This window comes from Leucopleurus acutus, assembly GCF_964270905.1.
Source record: "Leucopleurus acutus genome assembly, chromosome: 5".
NCBI lineage: Eukaryota > Metazoa > Chordata > Mammalia > Artiodactyla > Delphinidae > Leucopleurus > Leucopleurus acutus.
This window is the reverse complement of record NC_139147.1, coordinates 59877111-59894552: the sequence shown is the minus strand read 5'-3', so window position 1 is coordinate 59894552 and position 17442 is coordinate 59877111. Positions and strand designations below refer to the sequence as shown.

Here is a 17442-nt window from a genome sequence, read left to right as displayed (position 1 = left end):
GCCAGCGTTCAGTAGGTGTTCTGTAGGAGTTGTTCCACGTGTAGATGTATTTCTGGTGTATCTGTGGGGAGGAAGGTGATCTCCGTGTCTTATTCTTACGCCATCTTCCCCTCGTCCCATGTTAGCACAGTATTAACAGTGGACTCAGATGTCCTTCCAAAATGCCTGGTATGAATGGGTCATTTTCTAGGGACAACGAGGCCAAACATTTGTTAGATATTTTTTTATTGAGTTTACCAATTAGAAATACAAAGGTGAGCTGATAGGGTTTGCCTGTGGATGCTCCCTTCCTGGTGCTCTGTGCACTAGTGAACTCGCTTGTCCTCCCCTGTGGACACTGTCCTGCCCGTAGTGTGGGCTAAGCTGGGACATTGCTTCTGCATCTCCATCCTTCTGGCTGTTGTCACACCTCTTCTCCCACCTACCCATGTGTAGGTACCCTGCTGTTGCTGGCAAACCTGCAGTCTTCTGATTTGCCTTGTGGTCCCCACAGTATGTATTTCTACTGGGGCCTCTCATAAGAAAATATTCATAAAAGGGAGTATTCTCTGGACATTCTTTAGGAAGTAGTATTATCAGAAGTAAGACTGTATTATTTTTTTTTTTACTAGTATGGTTACTCTGATACTTACTGAGCTTATGTATGGCTCACACAATATATTAGAGACATGTCTTCCACAGTTTTTCCTCTTACCATTGGCTTTTTGAGTCATGTTAAATTTAATTTTGTTCTATTTTACTCATTGCTCTGAGAATCTTTTGTCCTTTATTATGTCATACAACATATTCAGTATCCTTCCAAGGCATATGTCACCCCCAAATACGTCAAAATACCAAGTGGAGGAGAACCTCAAGAGAAGAGAAGTTAAATACTTCACAGAAGATCCCTTCATGGACATCACTAATTTGCTTCCCCTTTCAAAGTCTGCCCTTATCTCTTCAGTCCTCTATGTTGTAAATCTCTACTTCTCACCCTCTAGGAAAAACCTACTCCAACTCCCAGGAGTTAGTCTGACCCTAGGATCTGGGACTCTCCTCCACAATGCTACTCTGTGGGACACCACCAATCCTCCCAGAGTCTGAGTTGTTGAGTCTAGGATGACGTAGCAGGATGTGGCTACAGAACCATCCAGGCTGGGCTTTGGCACTTCACAGAGGAAGTCCTTCCGAGTCTCTTCACCACATAAAGTGAAACTGTGCTCCCTCATCCTTCCCTAGTACTATTCTGGTCTCCTATTGCAAGAACAACAATCTTTATCTGAATAGTACAGTCTAAATCTATGATAAGGAAGAGAAACATTATCTCATGAAGACATTACCTACATCCATTTTTCTCTGCTTATAATGAAGATAGTGCTTGAATCATTAAGCAAGAAGGTCTGTGTCCCCTCTCCAGGAGCTCACGAATCTAATGTAAGACGAAGCTCGTCATGATGTCTCAGTGTATGACTGAACGATTTATTCCTTGCGGCCGCTATATATGCAGTAAGGCCTGACAGAAACCTTGAAATAAAGTTTACTTTGGGCAAATTAGAATTCTTATTCAGGTCTGTATTTTCTCACTAATCTCCATAAATACAAAGGAAATTATAATAATTCATTATTCCCATTTCAGAGCAAAATCCCAGGGTTAGATTTTGTCGGGTGTTTTAATTTATAGCTACTCATTATTTTCCTGAAAGAAGAAGAAATGACTTTTGAAAAAAAATGGGGCCTTTTCTGGCTTATAAAATATACATTCAGAAACTGCTGATTGATTAAAGTATTTTCTTATTTTTTAAGATATGGGATTTTGAGACAATAGACACTGCTGATACTATAGACGAGACTGGATTGTTAGAGATAGAGCCCATTAATGAACTTCAAGTAGACAAGAATGTCAGACTCTTCTCTATGATAAAAATGAATGAAATTGGAAATAACTTTTGGTTGTCTCAGGTAAGATGCACTCTTCTCTCTTTGCTCTGTAAAGTTATCTGGACATTGGGACTTCCCTGGCGGTCCAGTGGTTAAGACTTTGCCTTCCAATGCAGGGGGTGCAGGTTTGATCCCTGGTCGGGGAGCTAAGATACCACATACCTCATGGCCAAAAAACCAAAACATAAAACAGAAGCAATACTGTAACAAATTCAATAAAGACTTTAAAAAAATACATTAAAAAAAGTTATCTGGGGCTTCCCTGGTGGCGCAGTGGTTGAGAGTCTGCCTGCCGATGCAGGGGACACGGGTTCGTGCCCCGGTCCGGGAGGATCCCATGTGCTGCGGAGCGGCTGGACCCGTGAGCCATGGCCGCTGGGCCTGCACGTCCGGAGCCTGTGCTCCGCAATGGGAGAGGCCGCAACAGTGAGAGGCCCGCATACCGCAAAAAAAAAAAAAAAAAATTATTTGGACATAAAATTAAAATAGTAGTATAATTTATGGTCACTGTAAATCCATTGTACTATTAAGACTACTGTTGATACTACAATGAAGAGTTCCATAAATTTTGATATTTAATTGACTTGTATTTTATACACAGAAAACAAATTAGCATTTTTATTATGTTAAATTGACTATAAGTTTTATGAGATTGCTTCATTTATTGTGTCATTGTGTTCTAAGATGCATGAAAGTTGCTATTGTTTAATTTCAATCACACTTTAAAATATATGTAAGTTTTTGGTATGTTTTGTCCTTTAACTAAATCATAAAAAAAATTCCTTTAATTTGATAAAAGTCCAAAACGATGAACAAAATATTATTAGGTATTTAATTTTTTAGGATTCCAATGGAGCCATATGGAAGCTTGACCTTAGCTTTTCAAATATTGTAAGTTGCCTGTTTTTCTTTTTTTCTAATTCTCATAGTAAAGACCTTTGTTGTTATTCTTTAAAAGATACTTTTTCCATATTTGATCATTGTTGTCATCAAAAACTTGCTCAACATATCCAAAGAATTCATACTGTCTCTGTCTCTTTCTCTCGTTATGACTTTACATAAAAAAGGATCTATCTCATAACAGAATTTACAAGAAAAGTGGCAATGACAGTGTCTAACATTATACAGTGCTTTACAGTTTTCATAAACATATGGCATTTTAATGTATATTATCTCATATAATCCTCACAACTACTCTGTTTTGTAGACAGGCAGTTGCCATCATCTCATTTTACTGATGAAGAAATGGAAACCGGCATTTGAAGTGACTTGTACCAAATCACACAGCCATCAACTGCATCATCTGTCTCTCCTAATTCCAAACTTCAGCTCCCTTTCTATCTTACTATGCCTTTTCTTATTTCTGTTCAGATAAAGTCACACATGATACAGGGTTCTAATTGCATTTCTTTAAACTTGGCCTTAGTTCTGTGTTAACCTATCTTTGAGCTCTAATAGGATCTTTTTGCCTATCTTTGAGCTCTAATAGGATCTTTTTTTTGTTATCAGACCCAAGATCCAGAATGCCTTTTCTCCTTCCATTCTGGGGCCATTGAAGCCTTGGCCGTGTCTCCTCTAACTTATCTCATGGCCACTACTGCCTTGGACTGTAAGTAGGAACTCATATCTGGACCTTTGTGTTTTGTTTTCAATTCATTTTTTAATGTGTTTGATTAAAGTATTTGAGAATTTTTCCAAAAGGGAAGCTTCTTGATGCAAGTGAGGTGAGTTTCAGGAGAGGGGAAAGGGCCCAAAATACGGCAACCATGGTTATTGCGAGAGATTAAAATAAAGACACATCAATAAGTTACTCGTGAAAATACCATTCATCTTGGTGTTATCCACATTCATGCTTTTCCTTTTCTTTCCATCTCTTTTCTTCCTTCTTGACTTACAGTGAATCTATGTGGACTGTGCAAGGTGAAATTGATCCACCAGTCAGTCATCAGTTGTTTCTTTACTACAGTCGTCACTTGGTATCTGTGTAGGGATTTGTTCCAGGACTCCACTCATACCAAAATCCACAGATGCTCAAGTCCCTTATATAAAATGGCATAGCATATATATATATATATATATATATATATATATATATAATGGCATATAAACATTATTCATGTTTATAAATTACCTGATTGAGGGTATACATGTAAAGTTTTAACTAAAGAAAGGCCATTAGATTATCAGTTGATTTAATTTTTATGATGTTTCTTGTTTAGTGCTTAAATGTGAAGTGAGCTAAAGTTATTAAAGATATTTATATATATATATAAATGTTTCTTTTAAAACTGTCTTTCTGTAGGCTCTGTTAGACTCTATGATTTTGCTAGCAAAACTCCTTTGGTTCAGATGAAATTCAAACAAGGAGGTACTGCCCTTGCTTGGGTACCACGACGGGTAAGCTTATTGTTATAATGAATTTCTACTAGAATCTATTTGTAACTATGGTATATTAGTGCTATTTCTTAGAAACACAGATATTTTATGACTCTGGATTTTAGAGAAGAACAAAAATTTTAGTTCACTCAGAACGTGATAGAAATCATATCATGACTTTGCTATTGTGGTTTTGGTTCTGTTTTAATGAAAATCTATTGTTATGCCACCTAAAGTTTAGAAATAGTTCCATGTTAAAAAGTAATTACCTGATGGGCTTCCCTGGTGGCGCAGTGGTTGGGAGTCCACCTGCCGATGCAGGGGACACGGGTTCGTGTCCCGGTCCGGGAAGATCCCACATGCCGCGGAGCGGCTGGGCCCATGAGCCATGGCCGCTGAGCTTGTGCGTCCGGAGCCTGTGCTCCGCAACGGGAGAGGCCAGAACAGTGAGAGACCCGCGTATCGCAAAAAAAAAAAAAAAGTAATTACCTGACAGAACTTTGTGTATCTGTCCTTTGCCTGACTCTGATTCATTCATTCTTTATATTTCCAGCATGTCTGCAACGTGCCAGTCCTGATTCTGGGAATATAGCAATGAACAAAAAGAAAAAAAATATTTGCCCTCATGAATCTCCCACTAGAGTGGGAGACAGGAGGCAGAGACAGACAAAAAACAAAATAAATAAATTTATGTGATATGTTAGATAATGATAAGAGCTATGGAAAAACTTAGAGATCATTGTTCTAGTTGTCTATTGCTGTGTAATAAACTACCCCAAATGTAGTGGCATAAAACGGCAATCATCTTATTTTGCTCAGTCTCTGGTTTGGGAATTCGGACAGGTGACAACAAGGATGGATTATCTCTGCTTCACAGTATCTGGGGCCTCAGTAGGGGAGATTTGAATGGTTGGGGCCTAGAGTCATCTGAAGGCTTCTTTGTTACAGGTCTGGCACCTGGGTTGAAGGTTAAGCTAAGCTGGGATGTCAACAGCAGTGCTTTCCTGAAGCCCATGCCACATGGAGAGGTCATTATCACAGCATGGTGGCCTCAGGGCAGTCACACACTTCTTTATGGCAGCTCAGGGCTCCAAGATACAGTGTTCCAGCAAATAAGGCAGAAGGTGCTGTCCTTTTATGACCTGGCCTCGGAAGTCACATAATGTCACTTGTACCATACTCAGTTGGGTGAAGCAGTCACAAGCCCCCCCCTCCCAGATTCAAGGAGGGAGGGACTTAAACCCCAGCTCTCCATGAGAGGCATGGCAAAAAATTGGCAGCCAAGTTTTTAAAGTGTCATGGGAATATTTGGGGAACATTTTATCCTTATTGTTTTGGGTTGAAGTCAAAGAGAAAATGTTCCAGGCCCAAAGTAGATGTGGAGGTGGCTGGAATGGAGGGGAATTTCATGATGGGATCAAGACCAGAAGGAGAACTCAGGCCAGGGAATAGAAGCAGAACAATGATGAGGCTGGATTAAGTAGAAATGACAGAGTATTTAGATTACCAAACACGGATCACTCTTAATCCTAATCTATTTACACTCTTACCTAAATTCTTTAAAATACAGCCTATGTAATTGAATCATTTTTTCAGATGCTTGGGCAATGTCCATAGAATGTTTTCTTTTTTAGCCTTATATCCAAGTAATGATCATATGGACATTATGCTTGAATTGCCCCTTCTTCATACCCTCTTGCCTTTCTGGAAAACTGCACATCATTGTTTACAATTTAGCCCAGGTCAGATATCATCTCCTCTGCATAGCCCTACAGGACCCCACCTTCAAGTAGAGCTGCGTACTTCTTCCTTTGCGGTTTTTGTTTAAGGACTGTGTATATACCTCTTTTATAGCCCTTATCACAGTGTACTAAGATGACTTGCTTTATGGACTGTCTTTCCCACCAGACTGTTTGTTCTTCATGGCGACACCATATCTTATTCATCTTTGTACTTCCAGTGCCTCTACAGTTACTGGTACATTTAGACACTTAGTAAATGTTTGCATAAACATTCAGTTGGAATTGAATGGAATATAGTTTTCTTATTCCCAAGGTTTTCATAATTGCCTGGCTTCAGGGATGATCAGTCTGCTCTAAAGAATACCAAGGCTCTTGCCCTTCTCCTGAATGCCTTCTGAGATAGCAGATTTAGTACATTAAGACATTGCTCGATTTATCTCTCTGGCCCAGACTTCTCCTCTAAGCTTCAGACTAGGTCAGCTTTCTTTGCTGTGTGCTCTCAGAATGTTTATTTCCTTTTACCTATTTCAGTTCATAATTCCATATTCATTTGTGTGGTTGATTAATGTCTGTCCTCCCACTCGACCATACATTTGTAAAAACAGGGGTTGAGACTGTTTATGCTCACACTTGGGTTGCTGGTGATGGGTGCCTGGCACATAGTAGACAGACGCTCCACCAGCTTTTGCTCATTGAATGCTTGGATTGTCACTGTTTACCTGTCTCATGGTCTGCAGTGGTAAGGAACTGTCATAGAAGAGATGGAGGTTACCAGAAAGTAGTATAAGGAATTATTGATTAGCATTTATTTTAGGTAATTATTTAGTTAAATAATTTAAGTCTAAATAAAATACAGAAATCTGTTATGTAGTACAGCTTTCTTAATCAACTAATTTCAGAAACCTTGCGTTTCTTTTTTGTCCAAGGTAAGCAACAGTGGAGCACAGATTATTGCAGGATTTGAAGATGGCGTTGTTCGAATTCTTGAACTTTATGATCCAGAAGGGCTCACAAGTTTTGTGGGACGGAAGAGAGTTTCAGATGCAGATATTTGTTTGAAACAGGTTTTCAAACCTCATACTTCTCCTGTCACTGCTTTAGCTTATGATCGTGATGGAGAAGTTCTAGCCACAGGGGTAAGTAGTAGATTTCCTTGTGTTTCCTATTGAATTTTCCTGGTTAACCCTGCCTTGTTAGTCTTCCTACTTAATGATGCCTTATTTGCTTATATTCCTTTCTGAGAATATATCCCTAATTTGTTTTCTTTGTATTCAGATTCTTTCAGTATAGTCTGTGCATGACATTTAAAAATATTCTTACAAATTGAGTTGTACTGCTTATTTTAAATGAACAGAAATGTTCAACTGGGAATCATGCAACATGTTTTATGTATAATGAACGTTTTATAACCTAGGTATGTTCTTATGTGGAATTGGCCTAAATGAAGAGAATAAACATGTAAATGCTTTATGCATAAATAGGTGAGCGTATGCATTGTGGAATTTTTTGTGAATCTTATATACAGGTATGGTGAGCATCTTTTCAGAAACACATACAAGAAAACATGGTTTGTCAAGTGTTCTCATGGGGAAAATGAAGCAAATATTTGAAACAAGAATGTTCCCAGAATAACCTGGGGAAATATGATCATTGTAGGTATACGTATACAGTGGGTGTAATATAGCTGTTAAATGCTTCTTTGTACTGTATGCAATATGTTTCATAATAATATATATTTCGGTATCTCTCTTTTTCTTAGAGTAAAGATCAAACTGTCTTCTTCTTTGAAGTGGAAAGGGGTTATAAGCCAATCGGTTATATTACTACTCCTGGACCTGTTTGCCAGTTAACCTGGTCTACAGCCTCTCATGTAAGTAGTTATTTGTCTTCGTGTTTAAATCTCAGTTACTACGTAGTGAAGTGATCTGGTAGATAGACAATAGTGGGTGGAATTATTAGCTCCACTCCTGGGTCCTGCTGTGAGGGGCCAGGGAAGCTGCTCAGCTTTACTAGTGGAGCGTTACTCAGGAGCTTCAAGCCCTTCCCATTACCTCTTCCTTCTTCCATAATCTAATTATTGTATCAGACTTTGCTTCAACAATGGAGACTTCAGCCCAAAACACAACATGTCAGAATGTGTTGAGTGTACTTGTCCTCATGTTTAATCTCTTTACTTCCCTTCTGCTCCCATTCCAGCTCCATTTTCTCTTCTAATCTTCCATTGCCTCTTTTCTAATAACAATTGGGGATTCAGTATTGATTACTAATCTTATTTAATGCCCCTAATTTCCCTAATTTTGAGCATAGGATACTTCAGTCACCTGAATATTGATTGAATGTCTAAACCAGGTATTTGTACTAGGGTTCCAGCATAATAATAATGCTGATGAACTGCGTAGAGGTACTGTCAGGATTTTGGAGGTGGGGGGTAACATCTTTAATCTATTTTAAGCTCTTCTAAAGAAAATGGCTATAAAAATATAGTAGTACCTAGAAAAAAATATTTTTTAATTAACAAATACTCATTGTTTTCATCTTTGCTAGGCCCTGGCAATGGATTCAATAAGCAGTATATAACAGTATCTTCTGAAGGAGAAAAATAAATACACATGTTTAAGAAGTTATATTGATCTGTGATAGAATTATTTAAGATTTCACAAGGGAATGGGTGACTAAATTATCAGTGATATCAGTGGTATAGACAATACGTGCTGTGAATATAGAGCATGTATATCAAGAAAGGGAATATCAAGAAAGGGAGAAGTTAACACGTGATGTGAGTTAGTTGAGAGGAGGAGAGTGCAAGTTGTGTAGGCGAAGGAAAGAGAGCTGCAAAGGATGCTCTGTGTTAAAGCATGAGCTATTGTATCACAACATATAATATTTTGTGCATCCTTCAATCATTTCCCTATATAACAAAGTTTTAAAAAACCCAGCATTTTTCAGGGGTTGGGAATGATGGGTGGGAAGGGGGTGGGTGTGACTATAAGGGGCAGCTTGAGGGAGATCTTTGTAGTGGTGGGATAGTTTATGTTTTGATTGTGGGTGGTTGCATGAATCTGCACATGTGATAAAATGACACAGAACTATACACACATTCTATATTAATGTTGATTTCCTAGTTTTGATATTGTTGCAGAAGTAACCAGTGGGAGAAACTGGGCAAAAGGTATAAACCTCTTTGTACTATCTTTGCAGCTTCCTATGAATTAATAGTTACTTCAAAATAAGAAACTAAAACAAAAATTAAGGCAGAAAAGACACCCCCCCAAAACAAAAAAACAATTCAAAAGTCATTTCAGTCAGTGGTGCCAATTAACACTTATATTTCTAGTATTATTTGGGAATTACTAAAGTAAGTTACTCTCATCTCACAATATATACATGCGCCAAATCATCACGTTATGCACCTTAAACTTACACAATGTTATGTCAGTTATATTACAATGAAGCTGAGGGAAAAAAGTAAATTAACATGTATAACTGATACTGCACACTTCAGTTGTCCAAATAGCAATAGCTGTTAGCCCCTACCAGCTCACTGGTCAGACCTCCTACCTTCCTGAATGCATTAAGCTTCTGCTCATTATTTTGGTTTCCAATAAAGCTGCATCACACACAGAACCATTCCATCTGCAGTGGTCACTACCATGATCACTTAGGCAGCAGTGTGGAGAAGTTACAAGGGAGCCAAATGAGAGGCAGGTAGATCTATTGGACAGCTGTGTTCCAGAGAAGATGTGACCAAAGTGTGAAAGACTGTGTGGATAAGAGATAGGTAGAATTGACTGAACTTGGTGATCTTCCGAATTTCTGGGGGTGATTTTGATGTGTCTAAATGAAATTCATTAGAGTTTTTCTAAGACATGTTGTTTTTCCTCCTGCATTTTTCTGAGAACACCATTCTCCCCGTTACCTAAACCAGAAAATCTTTAGAGCCATCTCTTCCCTACCTCTAACCACCCTGCTTTGGTGGTTCACCAAGCCCCCCCATTGGTTATGCACCCTAAACACCTGTTAAATCTGTCTCTTCCTCTATGTTGTCTTGTTCCTCTTTGTTTCATGCATTAAGCTTTGAACTTGATCTTCTCTGCCTAAAATGACCTCCTTCTTGTCATCCTAGCACACATCAACTCACTATATTTTAACACACACACAGTTTACTAATATTTTATTAAGGATTTTTGCATCTACATTCATAACAGTGATAATTTCCCCCTTTTGTAATGTCCTTGCCAGGTTTGGAATCAAGGTATTTCTGTCCTCTTTTTTTTTTTTTTTTTTAAAAAAAAGGTCTTTTCTATTCTCTGGACCTGATTTGTTGTTTGTAGGAGGATTTTTAATAATGAATTGAATTTCTTCAGTAGATGTCTTCTTTTAGCAGTTTATAGTTCTATAACTTCCAACCCACAATTTTATACCCAGTGGTGGTATCTTTCAAAAATGAAAGTAAGTAAACAATAATGTGACTTTTTGGATGAAATGAGCAACTCCTGTTCTCATGCAGCTTAGGGTTGTGCAAATGTTTTAAAGGCAAAGGCCCAGCAGAATGTCAGGCTCCCTTTTCTGCATTTCCCTTTTCTCTGGTATCATGTGCCATCAGGTCCTAACTTTCTTGTCACTTTGAACTTCAGCTTGTGTCTATTCATCTCTGAGAGAATGCCTAAAGCTCTAGAACACTGCATTCTGTTTGGCTTCTAGGTCTCATGCAGTAAGTTGACCAATGCCCTTAGGAGAAAGAGGTGCAGAGAATGCCCAGCTCACCTCGCCTAGCTTCCCTTCTCCTGCTATCTTGGCTCTTAGAGCTGTGGCTGTACTGGTTTCTCTGTGTTGTCTTGAACTAGCCGGTTTAGCAAAGTTTTCATGTGTCATTGAATTCAGTTTGCTAACATTAGTGTTTTTCATCTATGTTTATAAAAAAGATTTGGATAATATTTTCTGTCTTCATAGTTCATCATCAAGTTTGTTATTAAGGTTTTTTTCATCTCCTAAGATGAGTTGTAAACTATTCTCTCTCTCTTGAAGAATTTGTAATGTATTAGAATTTTGAGTTTTTGGCAGACTTGGTAGTAGAGCCATCAGAGCATAGGGTTTTTTTTTTTTTTTGAGGTGATTTAAAAAAAATTAATTCAATGCCTTTAATGATTATAATTCTTTTTTTTAAATTTTAAAGTATAATTGACATAAATAAGTCTCAGATATGCGACATGATTTGATAGTTGTATACATTGAGAACTGATCACCACAATAAGTCTAGTTAACATCTGTTACCATACATGAGAACTTTTGAGATCTACTCTGAGGAACATTCAAATATGCAGTACAGTATTATTAACTATAGTCATCATGCTGTACATTACATTCCCATGACTTATTTTATCACTGGAAATTTGTACATTTTGAACCCCTCCACTTTATCATTACCCAACCCCTGCCTCTGGCAACCACCAGTCTGTTTTCTGTGCCTAATGTTTTTTTCTTTTTTAAAGATTCCACATACAATTGATATCGTGCAATATTTGTCTTTCTTTTCCTGACTTATTTCACTTAGCATAATGTCCTCAAGGTCCATCCATATTGTTGCAAATGATAAGATTTCATTCTTTTTTATGGCTGAATAATATTCCATTGTGTACATATAATCACAATGGAATATTTTCTTTATCCATTCACCCTTCAATGAACACATAGTTTCCATATCTTGGCTATTGTAAAGAATATTGTGATAAACTTGAGGGTGCATGTATCTTTTCCAGTTAATGTTTTCATCTCAGATAAATACCCTGAAGTGGGATTGCTGGATCATGTGCTAGTTCTATTTTTAAGTTTTTGAAGAATCTCCACAATGTTTTCCATAGTGGCTGTACTGATTTATGTTCTCACCAACAGTGCACAAGGGTTCCCTTTTCTCTACATCTTAGCCAACATTTCTTGTCTTTTTGATAATAGCTATTCTAACAGGTGTGAGGTGATATCTCATTGTGGTTTTGATTTGCAGTTCCCTGATGATTAGTGATGTTGAGCATATCTTCATGTACTTGTTGTCTGTCTCTATGTCTTCTTTGGAAAAATGTCTGTTCAGATCTTCTGCCCCCTTTATAATTGGATTCTTTGTGCTTTTTTTTTGCTAATGAGTTGTATGAGTTCTTTATGTATTTTGGATATTAATCCCTTTTCAGATAGATTATTTGCAAATATTTTTGCTTATTCATAAGGTTGCCTTTCATTTTGTTGAGTTCTTTGCTGTGCAAAAGCTTTTTTAGTTTGGTGTAGTCTCACTTTGTTTTATTTTTGTTTTTGCTTTTGTTGCCTTTGCTTTTGGTGTCAGATCCAAAAACTCACCACAAAGACCAATGACAAGGTCAAGGAACTTACTGCCTATGTTTTCTGTAAGGAGTTTTATGGTTTCAGGTCTTACGTTCAAGTCTTTAATTTGTTTTGAGTTAATTTTTGTGCATGGTATAAGATAGTAGTCCAGTTTCATCCTTTTGCCTGTGGCTGTCCAGCTTTCCCAGCACAATTTATTGAAGAGACTGTCTTAACCCCCTTGTGTAGTCTTGGCTCCTTTGTCATAAGTTAATTTACCATATATACGTGGATTTATTTTTGGGTTCTCTATTCTGTTCCATTGATCTCTGTGACTGTTTTTATGCCAATACCATATTGTTTTAATTACTATAGCTTTGCAGTATAGTTTGAAATCAGGTAGTATGATGCCTCCAGCTTTGACTTCTTTCTCAAGATTGCTTTGGCTATTCAGGGTCTCTTGTGGTTCCAATCAGATGTATTCTTCTTGATTTAATTTTGGTAAGTACATTTTTCCCCCCTAGGGAACTTGTTTATTTCCTTTGAATTTTCAAATTTTTTGTCTGTAATTTTCATAATATTCTTAATGTCACAGGATCTGTAATGATGTTTCCTTTTCAGTTTTTTATACTGGTCATTTTTTTCCCTTCCTCTTGCTTAATCTTCCTAGATGTTTGTCAATTAGTGTTTTCAAGGAATTTTCACTTTATTGATTTTATTTTGTTTTTTATTTTATTAAGTTATATTCTTTTATTACAATCCTACATTTACTGTCTTAAGGTTTATTTTCTTGTTTTCTAATTTCATGAAACGGATATTTATATTTTATTATTCTTCTTTATATGTATCTTTATGTGTACCTTATAAAGCTGTAGGCTTTAATGTATCCCACAAGTTTTGATAATGTAGTATTTTTATTATCATCCAGTTGAAAATATTTTCTCAGTTTCATTTTGATTTCCTTGACCTAGGGACTATTAAAAAGTATTGATATTTTATTGTTTATTTATTTTTAATCTTTTTTTTTTTTTTTTGGGCTGTATTGGGTCTTCGTTGCTGTGCACAGGGTTTCTCTAGTTGCGGTGAGTGGGGGCTACTCTTTGTTGTGGTGCACAGGCTTCTCATTGCAGTGGCTTCTCTTGTTGTGGAGCATGGGCTCTAGGCACGCGGGCTCAGTAGTTGCAGCACATGGACCCTAGAGTTCATGGGTTTCAGTAGTTGTGGTGCATGGGCTTAGTAGTTGCAGCGTGTGGGCTGTAGGGTGCACAGGCTTTAGTAGTTGTGGCTCATGGGCTCTAGAGCGCAGGCTCAGTAGTTGTGGCACACAGGCTTAGTTCTCTGCGACATGTGGGATCTTCCTGGACCAGGGATTGAACCTGTGTCCCCTACATTGGCAGGGAAATTCTTGACCACTGCACCACAGGGAAATCCTTTATTTTTATTATTTAATCTTTATTTTTATTGAAGTATAGTTGATTTACAATATTAGTTTCAGGTGTACAATATAGTGATTCAGTATTTTTATAGATTATACTCCACTTGAATTGATTATAAAATATTGGCTATATTCCCTATGCTGTACAAAATATTCATGTGGCTTGTTTATTTTATACATAGTAGTTTGTACCTCTTAATCCCCTACCTGTACCTTGTCCTCCATCTCCACTGGTAACCACTAGTTTGTTCTCTATATCTGTGAGTCTGTTTCTGTTTTGTTATATTCACTAGTTTGTTTCATTTTTTAGATTCCACATATAAGTGATAACATACAGTATTTGTCTTTGTCTGACTTATTTCACTAAGCATGATACCGTTCAGGTCCATCCATGTTGTTGCAAATGCAAAATTTCATTCTTTTTTATGGCTGAGTAACCACATATTCTTTATCCATTCATTTGCTGATGGACAGTTAGATTGTTTCCATGTCTTAGCTGTTGTAAATAATGCTGCTATGAACATTGGGGTGCATGTATCTTTTCAAATTAGTGTTTTTGGGTTTTGTTTTGTTGGGGATATATACCCAGAAGTAGAATTGCCAGATCATATGGTAGTAATATTTTTAGCTTTTTTAGTAACCTCCATACTGTTTTTTACAGTAGCTTCATCAATTTACATTCCCACTGACAGTGTACCAGGGTTCCCTTTTCTCCACATCCTCCCCAACACTTATTAATTATGGTCTTTGGGTTGATAGCCATTCTGGCAGTTGTGGGATGATATCTCATTGTGGGCTTTGATTTGCAATTCCCTGATGGTTAGTGATGTTGAGCATGTTTTCATATGCCTGTTGACCATCTGTATGTCTTCTTTTAAAAAAATGTCTATTCAGGTCTTCTGACCATTTTTAAAATTGTTTGTTTGGATATCGAGTTGTATGAGCTGTTTATATATTTTGGATATTAACCCCTTATGGGTCATGTCATTTGCCAATATTTTCTCTTGTTTAGTAGGTTGTCTTTTTGTCAGTGGTTTATTTTGCTGTGCAAAAGATTAAGTTTATTTTGCTGTGCAAAAGATTAAGTTTAATTAGGTCCCATTTGTTTATTTTTGCTTTTGTTTCCTTTGTTTTAGGGAACAGATCCAAAAAAATATTGTATGGTTTTGGTCAAAGAGTGTTCTGCCTATGTGTTCTTCTAGGAGTGTAATGGTTTCTGGTCTTACATTTAGCTCTATAATCCGTTTTGTGTTTATTTTTTGTATATGGTGTGAGAAAATGTTCTAGTTTCATTCTCTAACATATAGCTGTCCAGTTTTCCCAGCATCATTTATTGAAGGGACTACTTTCCCTATTGTATATTCTTGCCTCTTGTTGTAGATTAATTTTTCCCATAAGTGTGTGGTTTATTTCTTGACTCTCTATTCTGTTCCATTGATCTATTTGTCTGTTTTTATGCCAGTACCATACTGTTTTGATTACTGTAGCTTTGTAGTATAGTCCGAAATCATGGCATGTGATATCTCTAGCTTTGTTCTTTTTTTTCAAGATTGCTTTGGCTATTCAGTGTCTTTTATAGTTCCATATAAATTTTAGGATTATTTGTTTTATTTCTGTGAAAAATGCCATCAGTATTTTAATGGGCATTGCATTAAATCTGTAGATTGCCTTAGGTAGTATGGTCATTTTAACAATATTAATTCTTCCAATTCATGAACATGGGGTATTTTTCCATTTCTTTGTATCTTCAACTTCATAGTATCTTATAGTTTTCAAAGTATAGATCTCCTACCTCCTTGGTTAAGTTTTTTCCTAGGTATTTTATTCTTTTTCATGTGGTTTTAAAAAGGACTGTTTTCTTACTTTTTCTTTTTGGTAGTTCATTATTAGTATATAGAAAAGCAACAAATTTCTGTATATTAATCTTTTTTTTGCCTTTTTTATTTCTGTTTATTGTAAAGTTTATTTATTTTTACAATTGCTTCAATTTCAACATTTGCAAGGACAACCACAGAAACAAACTTTTTATCAAATTTGTTGTCATATCCTAGTATATGCCTAAATTCTTAGAAAATGTCATTTGATATTTGCAAACATTCACTCCGCTTAAGCATACTTTGGGGTGATTGATATGTTCATACATGTGAAATAGATTCTAGGTAATCAAGAACTAAAGCATCAGACGATCAGGAGCAAAAGTTTGCAAATTAACCTTGAATAAGATGTTTATAAATGAATATTTTATCAGTCTGGCATTCTGCTATAACAGAATACCATATACTAGGTGCCTTAAACAACAAACATTTATTTCTCACTGTTCTGGAGGCTGGAAGTCTGAGATCAGCCTCATGGTCAGCATGCTCAGATGCCAGCATGGTCAGATTCATAGTGAGGGCCTTCTACCTGCTTTCCAGATCACTGCCTTCTTGCTGATTCCTCACATGGAGAGAGAGCGAGCTCTGGTCTCTTCATCTTACAAAAGTACTAGCCCCATAATGGGGGCTCCACCCTAAGAACTTCATCTAAATCTAATTACCTCCCAAAGCCCCCACCCCCACATAGGGTTTCAACATATGGATTTTGGAGGAACCCAAATATTTAGTCCATAGTAAGTGGCAAGCAGTTATTCCCTAAAAATATTTGATTTCAGGAAGTGTATTTTTTTTTTTTTTTTGCGATATGCGGGCCTCTCACTGTTGTGGTCTCTCCCTTTGCGGAGCACAGGCTCCGGACGCGCAGGCTCAGCGGCCATGGCTCACGGGCCCAGCTGCTCCGCGGCACGTGGGATCTTCCCGGACCGGGGCACGAACCCATGTCCCCTGCATCGGCAGGCGGACTCTCAACCACTGCGCCACCAGGGAAGCCCAGGAAGTGTATTTTACTGAAGATCATTTAGGATATGTTGTTAGTATCTAAAATATTTGGGATACATTATCTAACCTTTCAATATTAGCATCCAACTTGTATCATTTCTTGAATAAGACAAGGATAGACTGATTTTTTCAAGTTTTGAGAGAGATTAATGAATCAAAAAGAATGACAAGATTAATAGTTGCTATATTCTTAAAGTTATGAGAATTAAAATATTCAGTATTTTTCATCATGGGGAGAGTATGTTTACTAATTATCAAATTGGAAAATTGAAATGATACACTTCAGTTCATCCCCAAAATGCAATATTACTCAAGTGATAAAAGCTTAATAAATGTATTTTTGAGTGCAGTACTTGAAAATTTGAAAAAAATGCTCTCCACAATGAAGGGGCTTTGATTTAGCTAGTTCTTATTGGTAGTTTTTCCAATGTTAGTAACTTTGTCATATAGAGTGATTACAGAGTATAACCAGTGGGTGACTATTACATTAACTATGATTTGTCAATTGAATCTGTTAATTTAATAAGGAGTAAATGTCTAGGTCTTAACAATAACAGTGGAGTTCTTCGTAGTACTTCACAAATACCTAGCCAACCCTTGTCAATTAATTTGTTTAGTGGAATTTAGATGACCTTCATAAAATATCCTCTTGATTTATCTAGTCACGTTGTAAATAAAAAGATTAATCAAGGTGTAATACAAAAGAAAATGAGTTTCCTTTTATAGAATTTCACTTGATTAGAAAAGGAAATCTATAAAATGTGGTAGAGAAGTATTAAAGCCCCTTATTCCT

General features: G+C 36.9%; 1 protein-coding gene across 1 annotated transcript in view; it reads left to right on the top strand.

Annotated features, from left to right (window-relative positions):
- The window catches only part of CFAP44 (cilia and flagella associated protein 44), a gene marked incomplete at its 3' end in the record, with an annotated part of 129528 nt that overhangs the window by 31933 nt on the left and 80153 nt on the right, over positions 1 to 17442 (top strand). The window contains exons 9-14 of the mRNA XM_082839952.1: positions 1783 to 1938; positions 2761 to 2808; positions 3427 to 3526; positions 4220 to 4325; positions 6973 to 7171; positions 7795 to 7905. Of these exons, the coding sequence (XP_082696078.1) occupies positions 1783 to 1938; positions 2761 to 2808; positions 3427 to 3526; positions 4220 to 4325; positions 6973 to 7171; positions 7795 to 7905 (720 nt within the window). The remainder of the gene's footprint in view (positions 1 to 1782; positions 1939 to 2760; positions 2809 to 3426; positions 3527 to 4219; positions 4326 to 6972; positions 7172 to 7794; positions 7906 to 17442) is intronic.